The sequence below is a fragment of the Vipera berus genome (assembly GCF_964194415.1).
Source record: "Vipera berus genome assembly, chromosome: 17".
In the NCBI taxonomy this organism is placed as follows: domain Eukaryota; kingdom Metazoa; phylum Chordata; class Lepidosauria; order Squamata; family Viperidae; genus Vipera; species Vipera berus.
The window spans coordinates 994,669-1,019,925 of record NC_138220.1 but is presented as its reverse complement, the minus strand read 5'-3'; the positions used below and the strand labels follow the sequence as shown (position 1 = coordinate 1,019,925).

General features: G+C 52.9%; 1 protein-coding gene across 5 annotated transcripts in view; it reads right to left on the bottom strand.

The window, feature by feature from the left end:
• CAMTA1 (calmodulin binding transcription activator 1) overlaps positions 1–25,257 on the bottom strand; it is a 188,340-nt gene that overhangs the window by 4,982 nt on the left and 158,101 nt on the right. For 2 of the 5 annotated variants that reach the window (XM_081341383.1, XM_081341386.1), the window contains 14 exons: positions 21,965–22,105; positions 19,033–20,894; positions 18,388–18,514; positions 17,646–17,780; positions 14,509–14,639; positions 13,569–13,765; positions 12,935–13,013; positions 12,338–12,653; positions 11,015–11,505; positions 10,647–10,837; positions 9,964–10,210; positions 9,311–9,382; positions 6,877–7,070; positions 6,457–6,531 (listed from right to left, as the gene is read on the bottom strand). In XM_081341383.1, the coding sequence (XP_081197509.1) occupies positions 6,457–6,531; positions 6,877–7,070; positions 9,311–9,382; positions 9,964–10,210; positions 10,647–10,837; positions 11,015–11,505; positions 12,338–12,653; positions 12,935–13,013; positions 13,569–13,765; positions 14,509–14,639; positions 17,646–17,780; positions 18,388–18,514; positions 19,033–20,894; positions 21,965–22,105 (4,258 nt within the window). Of the gene's footprint in view, positions 1–1,046; positions 1,165–2,881; positions 2,913–6,456; positions 6,532–6,876; positions 7,071–9,310; positions 9,383–9,963; positions 10,211–10,646; positions 10,838–11,014; positions 11,506–12,337; positions 12,654–12,934; positions 13,014–13,568; positions 13,766–14,508; positions 14,640–17,645; positions 17,781–18,387; positions 18,515–19,032; positions 20,895–21,964; positions 22,106–25,257 lie in introns of all 5 variants that reach the window. The other 3 variants (XR_014028216.1, XM_081341384.1, XM_081341385.1) reach the window with 3 other exon arrangements.

The window sequence follows — 25,257 nt, the reverse complement described above, 5'->3', positions numbered from 1 at the left end:
GAGACTGTGTTATGTCTTCAAGCAATGGGAGAAGCAGAAGCCTACACAAGCCAGCATTGTCTGTGCTTTACAGGCCTACATTAGATCAGGAGGGTGGGGGACTCCAAATTTGGCCCTTTTATGATTTGTGGACGTCAACTCCCAGAAAAACTCAGCCAGACACGCTGGCTGAGGAATTCTGGGAGCTGAAGCCCACAAGTCATAAAAGGGCCAAGTTTGAAGACCCCTGTTCCAGAAGATAGCTGCTAAGTTGTTCCAAGGCCCAACCAATCCTTCACAACTGGAGCATCAGACAAAAACCTCACTAACACCAAACCGTTGGCTGAAGGGCCGGCTCCTGAAGCAACTCAGAATTCAGAATTATTTTAGAAGAAAGGCCGATTCAGGATTAAGCACTTTGTTCCTATTGAGAGATACTTACCAGGATGTGGGCATGACCGGGCAACAAACAGCCTCGTCAAGAGCACCCAAGAAGACTTCATGCAGACAAGGCTGATATGAACATTTAGACCAGGGATGGCCAAGCATGGCAACGTGGGAGAGTTGTGGACTTCAACTCCCAGAATTCCCCAGCCGGTTGAGGAATTCTGGGAGTTGAGGTCCATAGGTCTTAAAGCTGTCAAGGGTGGGCACTACTGGTTTTGGGGAGAATGCCACATAGGGGTTCCCTTGGCCATTTAGCCAGATATATTTATTTATTTATGGATTCAGGAGCCAAGATTTGGCCTCAAGTGAGAAGGCCGAGTGGAAATGAAAATAATCTCATGTGGTGTTTTGAAGAGCAAGGATGAGGCAAGGATGGGGCCCTTCCTCAATGGTCAGAGAGATTAGCAGTTGCCATGATACCGCAGCCAATCAGTGGCTGGGTAGCAGGAGAAACATCTCTTGAGGTTCCTCAACCCTGGCTTCTCCTGCACTGGTTCCCTAGCTTTCTCAGCCACTTGATCGATGCAGAGAGCTTGGAGGATGGATTGATGAGGCTTGCCCCCTAGATATTTGCATTCACACAACATGGCTGACTAGGGAGAAGAGAAAATTTAACTCACAGTTGTCCCTTGACAATTTTAGATGCTCAGAGTTGAACGACTGGGTTCCTGATGTTCTCTGAGCTTGGTTGCTCTTCTGTGGACCTTTCATGACCAGACTAGGAAACGTCATCAGTGCCTGGGAGAATGAAGCATGGCTTAGAACATAGAATAGGGCTGGAAGGGGCCTCGGAGGTCTTCTAGTCCAACCCCCTGCTCAGGTAGGAGACCTTATACCATTCTGGACAAATGGCTTTCCAGTCTCTTCTTGAAAACTTCCAATGATGGAGCATCCATAACTTCTGAAGGCCAGCCTGATGAATTGTTCTTACTGTCAGGAAATTTCTCCTTAGCTCTTGTTCCTTGACAGTTCTTGACAAGAGTATTATTACTTTTCTGATTGCTTATCTGGTGTGGATTTTTGCACTCAACCAAGAAGCCACACGCCAACCAAGATTGGCATAGCTAGCTATTATATATAAACCACCAGCGAGTCTTCTCTCCCAGGTACTGGTGCAATTATCTGATAGAAACATCTAGAGAAACAATCAAGCATACAGGACCCAGAGAATTCAACAATTTTAGATTAAAATTGACTCTCTCTGCCCCAAACATTGTTTGGGCTAGCATGCATAAGCAATGGGCTATGGATTCTATGTTTAGCTACGCAAGCTAAGCTAGAAAGTGGGTTTGAGATGCAACCCACTTTGAGATTATGTTTAGATTATACGTTCTAGCTGGGAAGTGGGATTGAGAAAGATGGAAGGAGCAGAGCACGAGATTCCCAAAATTACTTTAACCATCGCTTCGGTCAGTTTAAAGTGATGCCCTTTAAATAAACGTTTCTTGGTTTTAATACAAGTAAAAATAGGGTTGAAACTTTCACAAAATCTCCGGTTTCTCCCAGAGGGTGACCTGGGTTGCTAGTCGCTGGAAGGCCAACCCCTCTGCTCTGTTTGTGGGCAAACCCGTGAAAATGGTGATGGGGAAGACTGCGGGAAAACACAGCAGTGACCTGATTCTCCAAGGCTTCTCCCAGGCATTGCAGGAAATGTCACGGCGTGACTCGGGGGCAGTCTGCATGCACAGCAAAGGCCTTCCTGCCCCATGTGAGAATCTTCCCGATGGACATCTATCATGGCCTCCCCAGAAGAACTGCCCAGTTGCGCTCCCAGTATTAACAACAGTGGCTGCCAATAGGTCCACGCGGCTTTATCCCCAACTTTATCCCTCAAGATTTGTCCCATTTGGGACATCGGCTGGCCAGCCAACCCAATTCCCCATCCTCTGGATACCAGAAAGAGGGTCTCAGCCCTCCCTCTGGCTCACTCAACGCCCAGACGCCTGCCCAGAAGTGCTCGAGATTAATTCTGACCCGCCTGGCCACCGAAACCGAGTCCCCTCTTGCTTTGTGCCATTTCCACGCGCTATGAATATTCTGTATGGTTGACAAAATGCCATGCTGTAGTTCTGGCGGATTCAGTCTGGTTCCGAAGGATGCTGAAACCATACAAGATTCCTGCATCCCCTTCCTTCCCGCCCCATTTCTCTGCATGCCCCCATGATGGATGGACAGATCCAATTGCCCGCTGCCCATTTTTTCCTTTCATGCACCTGTTGCACCTCCTGAAAACCGTTGGAAGCAGCAGGGGTTAGTAGCTGCAACGGAGTTAAGTCTCCTTGGGCTTTGGCAACTCGATGGGATGTGAAAACTCAGTGCATTCTCATCTCAGCTGCAGCCCCCATGCAAGCAAGCAGAAAGCGAGACCCCGAGGCATATAAATATATATATCTTGAGATATATATAGATATATATTAAATGGAAGAGAAACAGTCCAGCAGGCAGCTAAACTCACCCTTTTGTACCGTCTATGGTCCACCAGAGGGCTTCAGATGAGCAAAACAATAGCAAAGAGCTATTAGCATACGTTAGCATTATCGGCAGCAACAGAGACTTTTAGAAGAGAAGGTTTGAGAAGGTTCTGGCTGGGCAGGACGAGAGGCCTTTTATCCAACGAGGACCCACCAAGGGACCACTTTGCAATTATGGGGACGGAGGTATGGAGAAACTGAGTCATCGAACGCAGAATCCTAGGTCTGGAAGGGACCATGGAGGTCTTCTCACCCAACCCTCTGCTCAAGTAGTAGGAGATCCTATCCCACCCCAGTCAAATGGTTGTCCAGTCTTTTTGTATCATGGTGACCAGAACTAGACACAGTGTTCCAAGTAACCTGTTCTTCTCTCAGGTGACCAGCTCCACACCTACGTACATCAAGATTGCTCTTGTTACTTTAGCATGTCAAGTTCCCATTTCACTCTTATTTTTAATTAGAATTATGCCACCTGGTGGGATATGGAGCCTGGCCAATGAGCACCACCCTCCTGACCTGAGTGCCATGGGAAATGTAGAATGGGCACCAACATCCTAGAACATAGAATCCTAGAGTTGGAAGGGACCATGGAGGTCTTCTAGTCCAACCCTCTGCTCAAGGCAGGAGCTTTATACCATCCCACTCAAACAATTGCCCACTTTCTTCTTGAAAACCTCCAGCGACAGAGCAACTCCAGCAGGCAAGCTATTCCACTGATCAATTGTTCCCATTCTCAGGAATGTTCTGCTTACTTGGCCCAAAGGTGCTTTTTCAAAAAAAAAAAAAGGCAACTGGGCTTTCTTTCTCGCGTTCGTTGGTTTGTTTCTTTGAAAAAGTTTTACTTCTCATCCAGCTCAGTTGGCTGAGAAATGAAATGTTTTCAAAGGGGGGGGATCAAGAACTTCCGGAGAGGATTTGCACCGCCCAATTATGTGTTTAGATGCTCACGAAAAAGTTGGTGGTATTCCATGATGCACCAGCAGGGAAGATGATCCGTTAATCCCTGGAATCACAAACTGGGTTTTCTTTGAGCGTGTGTGGACTTTATGAATGTTTATTTCCGGCTGGAGGCAAGAACTAACGAAGCAAGGAAAGTGACTGCTCTCAAAGTTCTCCACCATGGCATGGTTACCTCCCACGTTTGCTCAGATACGAATAATCCAGGAATGTCCCCCATGGAATGCATGAAATAACATGATTTCGCCCACCAAAAGACAAATGAAGATGGCTTCACATTCTATTTACTCTGAGCGATCGCAAAGATGAAAAATTCTGGGCAACAACCCAGCCGAAACTAAACGCAAAAAATATTCGTAACTTATTGAAAATAAGAGTGTGCCAGAACTGACTATTAGACAACAGACATTTTATCAGCTAAAGCTATTTCGGGACAGCCTGTTCAAAGCGCTGCTCCTCGCTTTCCCCCAAGCCAAACCAAACCATCTGCAACTCAAGGAAGCTTAAAATACAGTACTATACTCAGAGTAGTAAGACCTAAGACACAGCAGGTGGGGAACAGAGGAGTGGTTCTCTGGAGCGGTTCCTAAATTTATGGAGCTCTCCTATCCTGCAGAACCAACAGGGCTTCAGAGCTGCCAGATGTCTGCGGATTTATCTGAGGACTTGCTGGTTGGCCAACATCTCAGAAGCCGGAGACATTGAAATCCTCCCATCTACTGTTCTTGGATGCTTTCTTGCTCAAATCCTTGTGTTTTATGTGCACAATGGAATCCTACAGAATAACAGAATCGGAAGGGACCTTAGAGGTCTTCTAGTCCAACCCCCTGCTCAAGCAGCAGACCCTGGACCATTTCAGACAAATGGTTGTCCAGTCTCTCCTTGAAAACCTCCACAACTTCTATTCCACTGATTAATTTTTCTCACCGTCAGGAAATCCCTCCCAAATTCTAGATTAAGTCTGCATTGGAGTCTTCCCATTACACTTGCAATGGTTACAAAGTTGGCCAACCCGAACGACCGTCCCAATTGTACGACCTTTTCTGGTCCTTAAACAAACGCCACCATCGTTAAGTGAGCCCATTGTTTACCATGAGGCATTTTTGCTGAAAATTGGAAGCAAACGCCGGGGTTTGGGGCAAAAAGTTGTAAAACTGCCTTCTTGCAACTGCGGGATGCTGCAACCGGTAATAAATGGATGTGAGTTTCTATGGCGGTCAAAATTGGGTCGTAATTACTTTTTTGGGGGGCAGGGGGGGCTGTCCTAACTTTGAATGGTCGCTAAGCAAGCCGTCTTAAGTCCAGGACTAGCTGTGTAAGAATCTCTCTTGTGCATTTAAGAAAGACGGCCTTGCTCTGAAGGAGATGCTCCACTCGGTCGTGGAATTAACCTGGGTTTGGACCCTGCCCTGAGTAACGACCTTAATAAAATCAGTTGAACTGAACAGAGATGGAAGGGACCATGGAGGTCTTCCAGTCCAGCCCCCTGCTCAAGCAGGAGAACCTCGACCCTTGCAGACAAGTGACTGACTGCAGCTACAAAAATGCCAAAGTGAACGCTAACCGTTAGCAAACCCACATCGGGAGATCTCCCGCTAACGGGGTGAACAGGGCTGTGCAAATCCAAGGTGATGACCAGGACTTAGCGGACAATATCAATTGTGAGCTCGTGCAGATGGCCTCGCTGTCCCTGGCCACTCGCAGACCCATGAAGGACAGCAAAGGCAACAGCCAACATCCTAACCCAGCCTGGAACATCTGGTGTCTTGGGGAAACACCCCAAAAGGGACCATAATAGCTACTTCTGCTTTCACCCTTCTTATCTACAATGTGCCAGCCTTAAAGGGCGAAGTCTTTATCTTATGTGTGTCAGCTTTGCTGGGCGAATTGCTGATGCAATCAAAGTAGGTATAAAAATAAGGCCTTTTGTCTCTCTCTCTTTTTTTTTAGAGAGAAGCCCGTCTTTGTTCGGCTGAATAAACGCGTAAAGCTTGAAGGCAACTTCTGGTTTCCTGTAATTTTTTTTATCAAGCAAAAAACCTCAGAACCTGCATATCAAAGCAACCTATGGCAAAGAGGCAGTGACAAAAACAGGCCTGCGTTATGTTAGGTTTTCCTGCCACGGGTGAGATTCAGGAATGCCCAAGACATTATTTCCATTAAGGGAGGGAAGGTTACATTGTGCGGAACCAGTTCAGTATGTGTGCGTGGCCTGCGTGTAGGAATATAGGATATCAGGGCTGGAAGAGACCTCGGGGGGTCCTCTAGTCCGACCCCTTTTGAACAGCAGATCCTACACCATCCCAGTCAGATGGCTGCCCAGCCTCCTTAAAAACCTCCAGTGTTGTGGGAGGGTAATGGGCAGCACACCCTTGTGATACACAACCTCCATGCCACAGATTTAACCATCGCGCCTCTGGGCAATGGTTTGGGCAATCAACACTATTGTCCTGAAATTAGACCCCCTCCCCCCCCTTGCAGATGGACAGACTGTGGTCCAAGCAGTTTCCTTCCACAAAGGCTGTGTGTGTTTCCAGTCTGCCCGCCCCCCTTGCTAGGAAAGTGCCCCGAGGCCCCCAAAGGGGCTCTAGACGTGCCTTACCTGTGGCGACAGCGCTGTAAGAACCGCATGATCTTCCGAGCAGCTTGGTCCTGCTTCTTGGTGAGCAGGCTGCTTCTGTGGGAGAGGAGAGAGAGAGGGACAGGCTTAAAATGCTGGGTGACCAGAACCCAGAACTTTTAGGATGTGTGTGTGTGTGTGTGTGTGTGCCAAGAATTGCAGAGACCCTGGTGGTCTCTGAGCTTGTTTGGTTTCTTGCAGATGTCTCTTTACATAAATAAATAGCAAACTCCACTCCACTTTAACATGATGATGTCACCTAGCTGGGTCATGAAACGTCCGCAAGAAAATAACCCAGCTTGGGGAGCATCAAGGACCCCAGAGGCGAGAATCTCTCTCTTCCCCTCCCCTCTGAACCCTCCTCCTCCTCCTCCTTCACCACCACCCCACCAAAAGACCCACCTGAGCTTCTGCTGCACGAGGGCTGCGGTCCGGCGGTTTTGCCTCCTCTTGCCGAATTCTTTGTAGCTGCGATAAAATTGCTGGATGAGGACGGCTGCTCTTCGGCTCTGCTGGAATTTCTTCTGCTTGTAGTAGCTTCGGAATTTGCTCTGGATCAAGATGGCAGCTTGGATCATCTTCTTATAAAGTGCATACTGCAAGGGGGGAGGGCCGGAAGGGGTGGGGAGGGGTGGGCAGGGAAGAGAGAAAAAGCAACTGAAGCCCGGACGGTGGGGGGGGGCAAGAGGCAGGCTTACAGGAGACACACAAAGGACAAAAGTCCCAAATGAAATAAGATGCAGTTGCTGCCCCGTTTTCTGGCTATTTGCAGATTCGTTCGGTAAGGGGAGGAGGACCGATGACGTTTTTATTTATTTATTTTGCTTTTTTCAGCATCCAGCGGGGGGGGGGAGGGGTCAAGATCTAGTTGACATTTGGGGGGGGGGGGTTTCTTTCCTTTTTGCTTTTCTTTTTTTTTCTGGTAGACATTTTTTTTTTGCCCTCTCGTTGTTAGGGTTGGATGTTCGTTTTCCTGTTTGGTATTTTACCCTCGCTGATCAAAGAAAATAAATGCATTCAAAAAATTGTAATATGGGGGTGGGGGTTGGGGGTGGTGGGGAGGGTTGAGTTGTAATTGGCTGAGAAATCAATCAAATAAATAAGTTGGAGAATCGCTGGGAAGATTTAAACCTCTGCTTGAAGGTCTCTGGGAAAGAGACTCACCTGGACCATGCAAAACCCCAAACTTTAACCTTCCTAGCTGGGGGTCTTTGGCTGGGGGGGGGGCCTCCCTGAATACTGAGTTCCCTCCTCCCCGCCCCCTTACAGGACAGGCTGGCCATTCGTAGCAAAGCAGCGGCACTGAGACCCAGCCTCCACAGCCGGGTCCGGTCCCGGTACGTTCTTGGCCAAGCCAACCAAGGTTTCTGCCTGACTTGCCAAGAATGTGCAAAGCTCACAAGCTGGGTGTGTTGTGTCATTACCTTCAAGGCTATCCAAGTAAGCTTGGGAGGGAGAAACAGAAAATAGAAGGTTAACGTTAGCAGTCGGCCACGTCCGTCATCGGGGCCACAAATCCTCTCTCGTTCTCCAAGAGCTTCCCGGAAAGCAGTCAGAAGCTGGAGGCCGCCGGTCAGGGTGGGGTGGAGTTGTGGTTGCGAAGAAGAGGGGCCAGTGGCTACAATTCTGCGGGGAGCCCTGCCAGGGATTGGGGGTGTGGGGGGGGTGTGAGGTGTTGCTGAGACAGGAAAACGGCGCTCGGTCCCTCTTCCCCAAAAGTTCCCGGCTGAGTTAAGAGCGCGGGAAATAAGACAGCCACGGAACGGCACCTCACAACCTCACAACTGGCACTGTTGCCAGTGGATTGTCCGCCTGTGTGCTCCCATGGGGGAAGAAGGAAATGTCTGCTTCTGACTCCACGTTGCCTCCTCCCTGTTCTTCCAGCTAGCTGGCCAGCTTGACCTATTGGTCTAGGACAACTCGCCGTGGACAATTTGGCACACCCACATCGAAGAAACGGTGGCAGAGAGTCATTAAGGGAGTCATTTATTTTAGATAACGAAACGGAATTGTTCAATTGTCCCTGCGGGCGAGCCGACCATCGCGAGTTGGCCGTGGCGAGTTTTCCCACTCTGTGACCTATCTGAGGAAGCTCTGCACTTGGCCAGAGGCTTATGGGCTTCAAAGGGCCACTGGGCCACGTGGGACAACTCTACGGCAAGGGACAACGGCAAAAATGTCCCTTCCGAAGAAGCCAGCGGACCCTCCTCTCTCCTCCACCGTTGGGTGGTCACAACGGTAGCCCCAAGCACTAAGCTTTCTCAGAAGTCTCCTCCACTCTGGCCTACACGCTGCTGTCAACAATGGTGTGTGTGTGTGTGTGTCTGTGTGTGAGAAGAATGCAGGCCAGGGAACGTGGTCTTGAGACACCGTCAAGATACCTTCACGTTGAGCCGCCTGCCCTAGTGCTCCCCCAAAATTCACAACCTTCCAGCAGATGGAAGAGCCGCCTAAATATTCTCAGGGACCTGTGGATGTCGGAGGCCTACTCTTGTGTGTCTCCCCCACACCCAAATGTGCAATGGGGCTACACAAGGAAGGAAGAGCAGAGCTTATGAACGAAAGCATCTCCTCCAGAAAGATGGGGAGATGGTCCATTGGGCAGCTGAACCCCTTCTGAGCAAGGTCTGAAAACACCCCGAAAACTTTTCACGGTCTCCATGAGTCGGGGTGGGGGTGGGGGGGGGAATGGATGAAGAGAGGAAAGTCCTTTTCAGAGAAACATTCCCCCCCACCCAATGGGGGTAACTGGGTCCCAAAAGGTCTGGGTCGATGATTCAGAGATGCCAGGTGTACAACGGGCCTCTTAAGACATTCCAACGGAGTTCCCCCTTACCTGCTTGTATTTCCGGTAACACCTCTGAATGACGGCTGCCGCCACTTCCTGTTGTTCCCGGAGGGGACGCCCCTGGGAAAAACAACAGCAGCGGAATCACTTTCTTGGAGAAAGGGGTGCAGAAGGAGAGGAGAACGTGGCTGGAGGCTAGTTTTCGATGGAGGGGAACGCCGCCAGAGAAATAAGGCGGGGAGGAGGGGAGGAAGGAAAACAGGGAGGGAAGGAAGGAAGGAGGGAAGGACAGAATGAAGGGAGGGAGGGAGGGTGGGAGGGAAGGAGGGAGGGAGGAAGGAAGAGGAAGAGCAATACAACAGGCCTTAGAGTTATAAACTGCTTCAGAGGGCTTAACAGCCCTCTCTAGGCAGTTTACAGAATCTGCCTCTTGCCCCCGACAATTTTACCGACCTCAGAAGGACGGAAGGCTGAGTCCACCTTGAGCCCATCAGGATTGAACTGCTGACAGTGGGCAGAGTCAGCCTGCAATCCTGCATTCTAACCACTGCGCTTTCTATCCTGCTGCCACAGTATTTTTATTTATTTTTTTTGGCCAGGGACCAGCCTTCTTCCCGAGGCACTGCAGATTCGGGAACTTCGCCCCCCCCCACCCCCCACCCCCGTGGACATCGCCCACCTCTCTTCCCGCGGGGACTCACCTTGTATTTCCTGAAGACGGTCTGGACCAGCTTGGCAGCTTCGTAGAGCTCTCTTTGCTCGTGGTCGGAGAGAGTCAGCTGTGCAAACTCGTTTTCCACCTTGTCACCGGCGGAGGCGCTTAGGAACTCAGACCAGTCGGTGGCCGAAGGGAGGCTGGGCTTCTCAAAAGCCATCTCACTGGCCGGCGAGCTGGAGGGGCTGAGGCTGGTGTGGGGTGAGGGGGTCAGGCATCCGCCGTAAAGACTTCTGCAAGAGACGGACGGACGGGAGCGTCAGGGAAGGCAGTGGGATGTCTGCCCAGTTTGAGACAAAAAACCTGGTGGCTGGGCAAGCGGGGTGGGAAATCCTCAGAAGACGTCAGGTTAGGCGGTAAGGGGAGAGAAGGTGGCTTTGGGGACTTTCATGAAACTGGGAAAAGTCCGAGGAATCGCTCCTCCTCCTCCTCTCACCAAACCCCCACTTCCTTCTAGCCCTGATGATGTTGCCTAGTTGGGTCATGAAACGTCTACCAGAAAACCACCCAGCTCAGAGGGCACCAGGAGCCCCTCCCTCCATATTCTCTTTCCTCCTGGCTCCCATTGGCCTCTGCAGGCTGGGCCTTCAAGGGAGAAGAAACCCCCTCCCCTTCCCCCCCACTCAGAGAAGACAGCACAGCCCCGAGCCCTCCAAGGCGACCACAGACCTTATCTGAGCAGCGCTGGGCAAGCGGTCCACGTCGGCCAGGTAACCGGCCAGCCAGCTCATGGAGGTGCCGAGGGCGGCCCTGTCCGTCCTTTCCGCTTGGGATGCCTCTTCGGCCGGCACAAAATTCTCCTGCTTGATCCTCTCCGGGGTGGCTTCGATGATGTGCTCGGCTAGGGTCATCATGGTCACCTGCAGGAGGCAAGGAGATCCAGTCGGCCCACGCCCAAGGCCCCTCGCTCTATTTTCGCAGCTTAGGATGGGAGGGCTGGAAGGAAACCTGGAGGTCATCGAGTCCAACCACCCCCAGCCCGAGGCTTTCCCGTCCGGTTTTCCTAACGGGTTTCCTGCTGCGCCCGCACCGCCTACCTGCAAATCATCCATGTGGTGCAGGCATTCTTCCCCCTCGGAGGCGCCGCGGAAGGAAAGCAGCTCCAGCTCAGCCACGTCCCTGTCGGCCATCATGAGCACGCCCATCTGCTCCCGCTGATGCAGCCGCTGGGCTCCGGAGTCCTTCCCCGAGGCCACCCCCGCAGGGCTGCCGGTCACCTGCACGCCCGGCATGCCCAGGTAGGTCTCCTTCAGCCCCCACTTGGCGCTGCGGTAGCCCATCAAGTTGGGGGCCGGCTCCCGGGCGTAGTCCTGGGCCCCGTGCCTGGGGCTGATTGTCTCGGACAGAGACGGCTTGGTGCCGGGCTTCCGGCCGCTGGGCTGCTCCAGGCTCAGGGCGGTGGACAGGAGCTTCTCCTGCCTCGTGGAGAAGTAGTCGGGGTTCAGTTTGTGTTTTTTGGGCGCTGGGAAATCCTTATGACTCTCGCTGCTGTAGTAACTGGACGGTTCGGACCGAGGACGTCGCAGTTCTGAAAGCAAAGAGAGGACGCATCAGGGACACACCCAAGCTGGCACATCGCACGCTGTCGTCTCTCTGTGGGACGAGCCAAGGAAAGGTCGTCATTGTGTGAGGACGAGGCAAGCCGTTTGCCCGTGCGGGTCAGGGGGTGTCTTCACCGGTGCTCCTTCGACGCACCTTTTGTAAAAACCGAGTTTGCTTTGTTTTGAGAGAGACCCTGAGACCAAAACGTTGTTGAGACTCTAGAAAGAGGGCAGAGAAGAGCAACGAAGAGGATTAAAGGGTCTGGAGGCTAAACTAAGAACAAAGAACTCCCTCCACAAAGAAGAGGCAGTCAAGCTATTCTCCAAAGCGCCTGAAGGCAGGAAAAGAAGCCACGGATGGAAACTCATCCAGGAGAGAAGTAGCCTGGAACTAAGGAGAAACTTCCTGACAGTTAGAACAATTAACCAGTGGAATTCCTTGCCTCCAGAAGCGGTGAATGCTCCAACACTGGAGGTTTTTAAGAAGAGACTGGACAGCCATTTGTCTGAAATGGTGTAGGGCAGGGATCTTCAAACTTGGCCCTTTGATGACTGGTGGACTTCAACTCCCAGAATTCCTCAGCCAGCGTGCACGCTGGCTGAGGAATTCTGGTAGTTGAAGTCCACCAGTCATGAAAAGGCCAAGTTTGAAGACCTCTGGTCTAGGCTCTCCTGGTTAAGCGAGGGGGACTAGATGGCCTAGAGATGTTCTTGGTGGATTTTTTTTTGGTAGACATTACATTACCACACTAGGTAACATCCTCAGGGCCAGGGTGGATGTTTGAGAAGATGGACACAAGGAGGCCTAGGCCAACCTACCGGTGTTCGAATTGGAGACCAACGTGATTCCCTTTGGCTGGTCCTGAGAGGCGATGATTTTGCTGGGCCACTGGGCTGTCCAGTTCTCACCGCTGGGCTCTTCCTGCGAAGGGCAGGGGAGGCGGGGGGATGGCCGGAGTTGGGACTGCTCCTCCCTCTGCAGCTGCTCAAGGCACTCGGCCAGCTTGACGTGGCCGCGGGACCGGGCGATGGTCAGCGGTAGCCTCCCGAGCGAGTCAGGGATGGAGATGGCCCGCCGGTCCCACTTGTAGAGGACCACGGCGGCGTCCGTGTGACCCAGAGCGCAGGCCCACATCTGGAAAAGAAAAGATCTCAGGGCCCATAGGGGAAGACGGAGGAGATTTCCCTTGACTTTCCTTTCGGAAGGTCTCAAAAGGGGATCACGTGACCCTGGGACCTTGCCACCGTTGTAAATATGAGCCAGTTGCCAAGTGTCTAAATTTCGATCGCGTGGCCACAGGGAGGGTCATACGTATGAAAATGGTCCTAGGTCACTCCTAGCCAGCAGCCACCCCCTTCCTCCCAGTCTCCCAATTTCAAGCATCTCCCGGAGACGGCCAGGGTGTTGCTCCGTACCAGCGGCGTGCAGGAAAAGTGGTCGACATTCAGCGGATCAACCTCCAATTCCAGGTCGATGCTGTCGGCATGTTTGGTACTGGGAAACCAAGGAGGGGAGAGGAGACGTCAAGATGCTCAGAAAAGCTCCATGGAAAAGGCAAAATCCAGTTTCTTGTGGAGCCTGGAGGCCCTCTCTCTCTCCCCCGCCCTACACACACACACAGACACTTTTTTTCTCTTTCTTTCTTTCTTTCTTTTTCTTTCTTTGTTTCTCTTTCTTTTTTCTTCCTTCCTTCCTTCTTCTCCTTTTTTCTCTCTCTTTCCCCTTCACACACACACACACACACACACACAAATCATTTTTCTTTTCCTTCCTTCCCTTTCTTTCATTCTTCTCTCTCTCTTTCACACACACACACACACACACACACACACACACACACACACACGGCTCAAAGATGGGTGAGAATCCCTTCCTTCCTTCTTTCCCTCTTTCCTTCCTTCACTTTCTTTTTCTTTCATTCTTCTCCTCTTTCTCTCTCTCTCTCTCTCCCCCACACACACACCACACATCATGCCCAGAGACACAACACAACTGCTCTCCTTGGGTGAGCAGCCCCAAAACCCACGTCTTCACCTCCCCAACTCTTACCGCCATTTGAGGAGCGTCTGGATGAGGGTAGCGTAGCCCTGGGCAGCCGCGAGGTGCAAAAGGGTCATTCCCCGGAAAGTCTTGGAGTGGATCAAGTGTTTGGATTTGGCCCAGCAAGCCCGGCTCATCATCTTCTCGCACACCACCACAACCCGGCTCTCAAAGCAGGTGCCCAAGCTGGTGGCCTCGGAGATGCACTGCAAGGGAGAGAGACCGGGGTGAGGAAGGCAAGGCGGAGGGGGCACCCGTGGATGTGGCAGGCGTGGGTGGGTGTGCGGGGAAGGGTCCAGAAGGAAGGTTAAATATGTTATGCTGATGGTGGTGATGGCATCTGGAGAAGATCCTCCATTGTCCCCTTGTGTGGGACAACTTTTGCAACCAACAAAGACCATAGTGTGTGTGTGTGTGTGTGTGTGTGTGTGTGTGTGTGTGTTATACACACTATAGATCCAAACTTGTAAACACTGCCATCTACTGGCTGAATGCTACTGTGGTTGTTACATAAAAATAAATTCCAACGATTAATTCCGACAATTCCTCTCTCGGCCTTCTTTCAGAGCGGGACATTTTAAAACATGTCGGGGGGGGGGGGGGAAATGCGTGTGTTGTTCTGTTGTGGGACAACTGGCCTTTTTGCTTTATTATTCATTAAATTTGTTTGCCGCTCTTAACATCATAACATCAAAATGAAACTGTAAATATATATATACGGTACACAAAGGTAAAAAAAAAACAAATCTTCTCCACCATTGCTACTAGCGTGGTCCCTCTCTTGAAGTAAATATTCAGAAAGGGATGTCCAAAGGAACACAAGACAGAAGCACCCCTTTGGTCCTGAAAAAAGGGAGAGAGCATCCAGAAGGGTCCTCGGATAGCTCTTTCTTCACTCACTGGGGTGAGAAGACCCCCACACCCAGATGTGCAAACTTTTGGCCCTTACCTGTGCTTGGCTACCTCCGTTGGTGCTGCTGTTGCCCCCACTTGGCTTGTGCTGCTGGGATGCGGTCATCTCCGCCATCCTTCTCTCCATCTGTTCAAGTCGCTCCAGAATAGACATCCTGAACTGGTTATCTGCAGCCACAGAGGGAAGAGAGGCATTAGGGTGGCCAAACCCACACCTTGGATGCTTGGCTTAGGACAGGATGGTCAGGTCATATATACCCAATGCAAAAAAACAAAAAACAGATAGTCCTTTATTTATGACATTTGTGTGGTTGTAAAGAGATTTCTTCATCTGGTCCGTAAGGATAAGTATATATTTTTTAAAAAAAGATAAACTACATCTAGAGCGTTCCCTCGGTCTACCAATCTGGTTAAGGTTGGTCTGATATTATACTTGTTCCTGACATTCATAGAAACTCGTAGCATTCTTTTCTAAGTATTCACTGGCACGTGTGCACAATCAGGTCTAGTGCCTTGCCCTATATAGAGGTAGCCCTTGACTTACAACAGTCCATTTAGTGACCATTTGAAATTATAACGGCACTGGGGACCGTTGTTCAGACTTACGGCGGTTGCAGCATCCCTGTGGTCACGTGATTAAAATTCAGGTGCTTGGTGTGCTGGGGGGAGGGTGTCATGTGACCCCCTTTTGCAACCTTCCGACAGGCCAAGTCAACGGGGAAGCCAGATTTGCTTAGCGACCACATATTCACTTAACAGCGGCAGCAATTCGCTTAGAAACCGTGGCAAAAAGGTTGTAAGATGGGGACAAAACTCTGTTAACAATTGCCTTGCGTAGCCATGGAAATTCTGTGCTTAATTGTGGCCGTAAGTTGAGGACTAATAATCAACAGGTACTTTGTCCCTACCAGGAACTCTCCTTCCTTTTCACTTCCCATTCTTAATGTCCCCTTTATACAGACACTAAATATACCTATTTGTTTATTAAATCTGTATTTATCAAGCTACTGTGGGCAGCGACAAACTATACATTTGTAAATCAGCGCATTCACCACCACCCCTCGAACAGTTTTGAAAACACCAAGTCAGTTTGCAAATGTCTTTTTCAGGCCTTGGGGTTTTATACTGTGTGTGTGTGTGTGTGTGTGTGTGTGTGTGTGTGTACTTCAGACCCTCCCCTAAAGCAGTGGCTAAGGGGAGGGGTGGGGAAGCTCTGAGTTTTTAACATTTCTGTTACACCTCCGAACTTGTTTCAAAGCTTCCAGTGCAACCGTGCCTCTATTTGGGGCGGGTGGGTGGGTGGGTTATGCACCTTGCAGACCCCCCCCAAGTGCCAGGCGAGTCTGTAGCAGGAGGGGAGGGGGCTATTGGAAGAGCGTCCCCCCCTCCCCGGTTGCTATCCTTTTCAGGCGCTTGTATATTCCCGCGAGGTACGAGGGACACCCCAAAACTCCACCTAGGGGGGTCCCTCCCCCTGAGATGGGGGGAACGGAGCAATAGGGACGACCTGTCTCCCCCCCCGAAACTTCTCTTTGGACCCTTCCCTAAACGGTGGCGGAGGGAAGGTCCCCAAGTCCTCCCGCGGCCCGCTCCCACCCGCGTCCACGGCTCAGGGTCCCGCGTCCCCCCCCCTCCCTCCCCACGAGCGCCGGGAGCTTACCGCGGGGCCGGGCGCAGCGGAGGCGAGCCGCCCATGCCCTTCTCGTCGCCCACCGACGGGCGGCCCGCCAGCGCCCCCCGCTTCCCCGCCGGCGCAGCTCCGCGATGGGCAGCGCCGCTCCGGCAGCCGCAGCGACGGCAGCCCCGCCTGGGCGCCCACGGCCAATCCGCGGCGCGGAAAGTGACATCAGCCGCTCCGGAGCAGGGGCAGCGCCCGGCCGAGAGCCGCCAGCGCGCCGGGAGAGAGGCCGGCCGGGGCCGCCGGGGAGGAGGGAGCCGCGCGGACGGACGATCCCCCCCCGGGACCCCCGGAGGCTCCGCAGCGCTCCCGCCCCCGCCGCCCGCAATGCAGCCGCCGCCGCCCAGCCGGGAGGAGGGAAGGCAAGGCGCGCAGGAGCCGCGGGGCGGGAGCCGGGCCCCGCTTCTCCGCCTCGGCGCAGCGGTGTGGGTGGCTGCTGCGCGGCGACGTCCCTGCTCCTTCCTCCTCCTCCTCTTCTCTTCCTCTCCTTTTTTCTCCTGTCTTCCTCTTCCTCCCATTCCTGCTCTTCTTCCTCGCCTCCTCCTCCTCCTCCTCTTCTTCTTCCTCCTCCTCCTCCTCTCCCTCTCCTTTTTTCTCCCCCTCTTCTTCCCTTCCTCCTTTTCTCGCCCTCTCCTTCTCCTCCAACTCTTTCTTGCTCCTTATTCCTTGCCGCGGCCTCCTCCTCCTCCTCCTCCTCCTCCTCCTCCTCCTCCTCCCAAGCACAACTTCTGGAGGCAAAGCCCTTCGTTCCCCTGATTAATCGTTCTCACTGTCAGGAAATTCCTCCTTGGCTCCAGGCTGGATCTGGAAACACTTTTCTATATTCGCAGCAGGAGCTGCTGAGGAGGGTGAGCAGAGGGCACCCCAACATTTGGAAGCGCAACCCCCCCCAAACGTGTAGCATAAGCTACAAAAGCGTCTGACTTTCCAAACATCTGACTTTGCAAGAGCACCCGAGCAATACGAGGTGAAAGGAGGAGAGCTCCCGTCGCATGAAACGAATCGGCAGCATGTCAGGAACTCCCCACTTTGCCTTCCCCGCCTGCCACAGCCCTACAGACACCCCAACTGCACCCCAGTTGCTCGGCCGAGCAGGAGAGCTGATCTCTTTGAAGGCCAGGTGTTTGAGAGCATGCCCCCCCCTCCCTTACAGGTGCCAATGGGCAGCTGATGGCTTAGGGTGCAAAGAAAAGGAAAAGTGATGGGTTTCGGGATTATTTTAAGTCAGTTCCTCCCAACCTGAGTAGCTTTAAGATGGCTGGACTTCAACCCCCACAATTCCCCAGCCAGCACAGGTGCTGGGGAATTCTGGGGGTTGAAGTCCACCCATCGTAAAGTTATCCGCCCATCCTGAAACTGTCCCTCCTAAAGTTGAAGAAACACACGGACCTTGGGTGCAGAATGCCAGTGTGGTGCCCGCTTCCTTAGCTCCGCCCCATCCCTTAGACCCCCCCACTTCCCCCCCCCAGCTCCTGCCTCTGCCTTGCATTGCTCACCATCCAGGGAGAGCCAGTCATGTTGAGAAGAAGGAAGGGTTGGCAATGCCCGGGCCTTGTATTCGAAAACCACCGAATTGGAAATGATCTGGTTGTTGAAAGCCACCTGCAGAGTGACGAGGCCCGTGTCGTGAGCTGAAACGACAAAAGGGAGCTGAGTCTCTTCCCTTCCCTTCCCTTCCCTTCTCTCTGTTCAGCAACAGAGGGGACCACAGCTTTTGTGACCCACAACTACCGGCTGGATCAGTTGTTCTCACTGTTAGTAAATTTCTCCTTAATCCCAGGTTGCTTCTCTCCTGGATACGTTTCCATCCGTTACTTCTTGTCCTGCCTTCTGGTGCTTCGGAGAATTGAGGGACCCTCTTTTTGGGGGGGGGCAGCCCCTCAAATATTGGAAGGCTGCTATCGTGTCAACCCTGGTCCTTCTTTTCATGAAACTAGACCGGGGGTCTTCAAACTTGGCCCTTTTATGACTTGTGGACTTCTGGGAGTTCAAGTCCACAAGTCATAAAAGGGCCAAGTTTGAAGACCCCTGAACTAGACATCCCCAATTCCTGCAGCCATTCTTTGTATGTTTTAGCCTCTGGGCCTTTCATCATCCTAGTTGCTCTTCTCTGCCTTTTTCCCCAAGTCTCAACCTCTCTCTTTTTATATTACGGTGACCAAAAGTGACTTCCCTACGTCTTTGAGTCTCTTTCCTGTTGACCCCCCCCCCAACCCCTGTCTTGTTGGAGATGCTCACCTGGGCAATAGCAACGCAGCACCCCTGGCTGAATCAACGAGGCCGGCACGGAGATCTGGTCAAAGAGGCAGCTGTAGTTATTGCTGGCTTCTTGCCAGGATCCGGTGATCAAGACCTTCACACCGCCCTGCAGAGGGAGTAAAAGAGAGGGGTCAGGATAAGTAGACTGCCTCCCCCCACCAAATTCCTCAGACAGCACGTGTGGACTTCATGGACTTCATCTCCCAGAATTCCTCAAACCAGATTGTGTGGACTACAAACCCCACAGTTGCACGTGTGGAGTGCAACTCTCAAAATACCCCAGCCAGCATGTCGTCCAGACATCTTAAAATTACCAAGATTAACTTGCCTTAAACGAAGGCAGGGATCTACTGAACTACACCTCCCAACATCCTTCACCATTAGCCTGTTAACTGAGGCTGCTGGGAAATGCACCTCTTTTCTACCCCAGTGTGGCGGGCTGGGGAATGGATTAAAGACGACGGTGGGTTTTAAAACCGTCTGACCCTTTCCCACCCCTGACTGGGTTTTGAGGTGCTTGCAGAAATGACCACCATGTGTGTTGGAGCCAAACCCCGCCCCACAGCCTTATCCACCACCCTTGGTTCTATGGGGGGTTCCTGCAAAATATACTCTTGAGCTGACCTCAGGATACGACCACTCGGGGGAGTAATCGGTCACCATGAAGAGCCGGCCGCTCTGCTGCAGCATGCCCAGGGTGCCTTGGGCTGCAGCGGCCGCTGCCGAGACCACCTCGGTGACGTGCATGTAGGTCATGGGGCTGGCCCCGTTCTCCGTGCTAGCCAGATTCAGGTTCGCTTGCTGCGGGCTGCAGCAAGGGACGCACATCTCGGCCTGGCCGTAGGCTGCCCGGCTGCCCTCCTCGGTCTGGGGCAGCCCGGCGTTCTCCCCGGAGACCAGCTGGTGCCCGTACAGGGCGTTGCCGCCCCCTTCCACCGAGATGAAGTCGTTGATCAGGTCAGAGAACTGATTGCTGAAGGAGATATCGAAGTGGTCCAAGCTGAGCTCCATGTTGGAGGAGTTGTTCAAGCTCGGGTGGGCCACGGGGTAGAGAGCCTGCACCATGTTCCCTTGGAGGATGGGGAGGTTGCCCCCGTTCCTCAAGCTGCTGCTGGCCTCGGGCTGCATGTAGTGCTCGGCCCCGCAGGACTGGAGCTCCCCTGATTTGAGCAGATTCTCGCTCGCTTCCGCCTGCGGCGAGGTCTCCATCGGCACCTCCCCTTCGGTGGCGATGGAGGGAAAGTTGGCCTGGAACTGCATGAGTTGCAGCGAAGAGGTGGACTCAATCCGGGCCTCCACCGTGCCGTTGCAGTTGGAGGTGTTCTGGGAGGAGGCCTCCGTCTTGACGCTGGGGAGGGCCAGAGGGGTGACGAAAGAGCTGCTGGCGTCGTTCAGGCTACTGGGGGCGTTGGGCTCCAGAGGGAGCGCTTTGCCGCTATCTTGAAGGAAGAAGCTCGGGGAAGGAGTTTGGTGGACGTGTGGACTCTGCACCGCTTGGTTAAACCCCGAGGAATAGTCCTTGTTGGAATCGATGGCGCTAAAGTCCATTTGTTCCAGGGTGGTGCTGGGGCTGAGTCCTCCGCCCGAGGGAAGGAGGCTGGACGCCGTGCTCAGGGTCAGCGAGTTGGACGATGAAGAAGAGGAGAAGGCTTCTTTGGACATCTGCTGCTCGAAGGAGGTGTCTTCCGTCTTGATCTCCTTGGTGAGGGCCGCGTTGAAATTGAAGCCCCGATCAGCGGTGGGTGACTGCCGGATGTTGCTGCCGAGGCCTTCTCCTTTGGGTCCTCCTCCTCCGTACGTCTGCCCTTGCTTGGGGTTGTTCAGGAAGCAATCCGGGTCAAAATTCATGGTGGCTTCCGGCATCTTCCTGTTGGTCTCCAGAGTGGTGGACAGAACGAGTTCTTCGGAGACGCTGGCGGGCAACATGGAGAGGCTGTCGGAGCTACTGGCGGTGGGGAAGGCGAACTTGTGGCCATCGGAACTGACCGCCAGCACCAGCCCTTGGGTGGCCGCGTCGGAGGAGAGAAGGTGTTGGTTCGGCCCGGCGGTGGGGGACATTGCGTAGACGGCCTCGCTGCTAATGTCGGACATGAAAACGGTGGCGTTTTGGGACAAGTTGCCCATGACCGAAGCCACCGCCATGCTGGAGACGCCGGTGACCGCTGGGCTGTCTGCCACGTCTGGGTCGCTATTCAACCCGCTGCTGATGCTGACCGGAGAATTTTGGGTCGTGTCTGGAACTTCCACTTGATTGGTAGAGGAGACTTCGGTGCTGTTCTGGTGCAGGAGGGCTGGTTTGGCCACCTTGCCGTTCCTTTTTTCCCGGTTGCAGGATTTGCTGTGGCTGTGCTCGTTCTTGCCCTCCGAGACGTCATTGTTCTGCACCTCCGAGTGGGCACTGTAGCCCCCAGACCGTGGCTCGACCTTGGGGGAGATGATGCGGTGTTTGGCACTGTTGCACTTGTGATGCACGCTGCTCCCGGCCCCTGCAGCAAGGGAAAAACAAAGGGAGGTGTGAACCACCGCAGCTCCGTTACGGAAAGTCTTCGACCTACGACCGATTCGCTAGTGACTGTCCGAAGTTATAGCAGCGCTGGGGAAAAAAAGGGACTTTTTTTCAGCTCTCCACACTTAAAACCATGGCGGCAACCCAGACGTTTGGCAACTGGCTCATATTTACGACGGTCGCAGTATCCCCCGGTTCACGTGATCCCCGGGTTCACGTGATCCCCTTCCGACCAGTAAAAGTCAACAGGGAGGCTGGATTCACTTAAGAACCGTGTGACTAGCTTAACAACTGCAGTGATTCACTTAACAACAATGGTGGCAAGGAAACCTGTAAAACGGGGCAATGTCTCACTTAGCCAGAGAAATTTGGCCCCGTGGGACTCCGCGACCGTCGTAAATATGAGCCAGTTGCCAAGGGACCGAATTTTGATCCTGTGACCCTGGGGATGCTGAAACGGTCATAAGTGTGAAAAATGATGCTTTCACTGCCGTTGTAACTTCGAATGGTCGCTAAATGAAAGGACTACGTGAAATGGAATTTGGGTTAGAGGAAGCATCGTTCTCTTTCTGACCAGGCCAACTCTACCTAAATATCCGTTAAAGCTGTGAATCCTACTATTTTTGGCCTGGTTCTCCGTGTATTCGCGTTACGGGTAATCCCCGACTTACGACCACAGTACGAATTTGCACTGCTAAGCGATGCAGCGATTGTGTTGCACCCAATTTTATGATCTCGTTGGCCATGGTCCTCAAGTGAACCACTGCAGTTGTTAAGTGAATCACAGAGTCATTAAGCGAGTCTGGCTTTCCCCCATCGCTCTGTTTTTGCTGGAATGTTGATCAGGTGACCCTGATCACCTGACCGTCTTTAAGTGTGAAAAACGGTCAGAAGGCCCTCTTTTTCAGAGCCGTTGTCACTTCAGCCGCTAAAGGGATGTTTATATGTTGAGGACCACCTGTAGTTTGAACACGGTGAACTCAGTTAACCGAATTCTTGGGTTTGGGGGGGGGGAATCTCCAACTGGACCGGCCAGCTTCTGCTGCTCACCTAGGTTGCCGGTGCAGAGGCAATTGTGCGTCCGAGGTTGCGGCTTCGTTTGGTGGCTGTCCAGGATCTGTTGCACCAGCTGTTCGACTGAAAAGCCGGAGCTGCTGTTCCCGTTGCTGCATGTCCATTTGATGCCATGAACTGTGGACAGAACAGCAGAAGAGCTGGTGAGAAGAAGACGCTGTGGCAACCAGGGGCCTGGAGCCGGATTAGGGGCCTTGGTGCACAAGATCTCCAGAAGGTCTGGAGCCCCACGACACCAATCAAGCTTAACGTCTGTGGAGATTCTCCCTCATCCCAGGCCCTGGTCGTCCCAAAGGTGCTTTTTCAGGAGGCAACTGTACTTACTTGTTTTTTTCTCCTCCAAGAAGCTTCTGCAGCTCTGGCTGGATGGTGGGGAAGGGAAGGATTTATACTCCTTGTAGACCGCTGGTCGTTTGCATCCCATTAGGGAGCAGTTGAAGCCACTTGGGGATTTGTCTGTGACCTCAGGGGCACACGTGTGTGTGTGTGGAGACTTGTTGGAACAGCTGAAAGGAAGAAGGCTCCACACCCATTCGCCCCACTCAGGTGACCCTGAGGGCACAAGAGAAACCTCCAGGTGGCCTCAACGGCTCTCTAAAAGGAGGCAAATGACCAGCGGTCTGAAAGGAGTATAAATCCAGTCGGAGCCGAAGAAGCTTCTTGGAGGAGAAGCAAAAGGTCTTCGAGGAAAAACAAGGAAGTCCAGTTGCCTCTTGAAAGAAAAACACCTTTGGGCCACCAAGCAAGCTTGGTGCCGGTACTTGATCCAGCCAGGAGGCTCTGCTATATCCGTCTCATGCAATGTTTCTCATCCTCGGCAACTTTCAGAAATGTGGACTTCAACACAGAGAATTCCCTGGCGATGACACAATCCTTTTGGCATTGAAATTGGAACTGGATTTGGGGGTGGCTGGTTTAATGAGGAGAAGGACTAGGGGGGGTGTGACGTGACGGCCGTCTTCCCACACTCGAGGGGCTGCCACAAAGAAGAGAGGGGTCAACTTGTCCTCCAAAGCCCCTCAAGGCAGGAGAAGAAGTGAGGGATAGAAATTAATCCAGGAGAGAAGCAACCTGGAACGAAGGAGGGATTTCCTGGCAAGGAGAACAATTAATCAGCTTTGCCTTTGGAAGTCGTGGGTGCTCCATCATTGGAGGCTTTTAAGAAGAGACTGGACAGCCACTTGTCTGAAATGGTTTAGGGTTTCCTGCCTGAGCAGGGGGCTGGACTAGAAGACCTCCGAGGTCCCTTCCAACACTCTTATCCTCTATTCCATATCCCAGCCAAAGCTTGCAAGGATGGCTGAAAGAGACGCAGAGCCACGTCTCATGAGCAAAGACCCTTGTATCATACCATCCTGAAGAAAACAGTATAGTGGATCTCGGGGGTGGGGTGGGGAAATCCCACCTCCTTTTTTTCTGCAAATCCTCCCCCCCACCCCCCTTCCCGCTGCAAAAGTCGAGGCTCCCACGTCTTCCCTGAAGGTTATAAAACGAAAAAAACTACTGGTGGGTGACAGATTGCAAGGAGAGAAATTGGGGATGTTTCATGCAAATTATCAAGTGCCTTGGCTCATCCGGTATGCAGATTGTCTCCCTTCCCTTCTGTGCCCCCCCACATCCCTCCAGCTCCTTTGAGCCCATAAATTGCTCCTGCAGAATATCTAAAACGCGATCCGGATGGTTTTGAACACGTCACCCCCACGTCAGGAAGAGACGGGGTGCCCAGATGCTGGGGAGGGAGGGGGAGGAAGAGGATGAGGAAGGTTAATGAAAGAGAACCAACACCCCCACCACCTTGTTGGCTTGTAAAGTCTGGAAAAAAACTTAAACCAGGTCAAGGGCACCCTAGAGGCAGTTAGACTGACCCCGTGGGATTTGGACCCTCAACGGGCGGGACTGGAAGTCCCCATCTCCAGGTGACTAGCCCAAAGTCGCCCAGTGGACTTTCGTGTCTGAGCTGCAGGCTGACAGTCCGTCAAGCGAAGATTTGGGCAGACCAGTTACCCGGACCAGGGACCCCCCCCACCAGGGCAGATGGGATGCTGCCGGACGGCCCTCCCCACTCGACGTTCCCGGTCCTCCCCTATAGGAAGGAAACCTATAGAAAAATGTCCTCTCTTGCCACACGATGGTGCTAACTCATTGGCGAAATGCGGCACCTGGCAGCTGTTAGGAAGGGAAAGAAAGCTGACTTGTCGGGGGGTGGGGTGGGGGTGGGGGTGGGGGGCTTTGCTTGCCTCCTTTCCATAGCCCAGGATTATGGGCTCCAGAATGGCTTTGGAGGGTTCAGCTCCCCGCATTGAGTCCCCCGGCACTCCACAACTTTGCCCGACTGTGGAACGGAGGAGGAAGGAAGAAGGGTCTTTGGGAAGAAGGCAGAATGACAGAGTCGGAAGGGACCTTGGAGGTCTTCTAGTCTGACCCCGCCCCTACTCAGGCCTTGTAATGTTTCAGACAAATGGCTGTCCAGGCTCTTCTTGGAAACCTCCAGTGAGGGAGCACCCACCGGGTGGGAAGCCCACCGTTTCGCCCGACAGAAGTTGGAAAGTCTCCAGCGGTGACTTGGATGAGTCCCTGCCTGGCTTCGGTCTACTCCGCGGCCCGGTCATCTGCCCTCCGAGGGCAGCCGGGGATCCGCAAGGAGAGGGTTGGAAGCCCAGAGAAGAGACCGAGGCGGGGGGGAGGAAGGAGGGAGGCTGAGGGTGGAGGAAAAGGAAGGAAGGGAGGAAGGAAGGAAAGAAGGAAGGAAGGAAAAGAGGAGAGGGAGGGGGAAGGAAGGAAGGAAGGAAAAGAGGAGAGGGAAGGAGGGAATGAAGGAAGGAAGGAAAAGAGGAGAGGGAGGGAGGGAAGGATCCTTGCAACCCTTCTTCATTTTGTCCTTTCGATCCCCTTGGACCCCGGGGATGCTGCAACCGTCCTAAGTCGCGGGATCCCCTTTTGCGACCTTCTGACAAGCAAAGTCGGGGTGTTTGTGTGAGAAAGCCGGCTTCACTTAACGACCGTCTTACTAACTTAGCAGCTGCAGCGATTCCCTTAACAACTGTGAATGAAAATATCAATGCAGGAATAAAAATATATAAAGATGAAAAAGGAATGAGTGCAAAGCCGTCCCTTGTGCTCCCCCCTTGCCCCCCTCCCCCGCCTTCTATTTCTCCATCCCGGGTGGGGCCAGAGAAAGGAGGGGGGGACATCTCTCCTGGGTGGGGGGAAGAGCGAGGCTGAAACGTGCAAATGCAGAATAATCGGGCAGGACTCTGCACCCCCCCCCC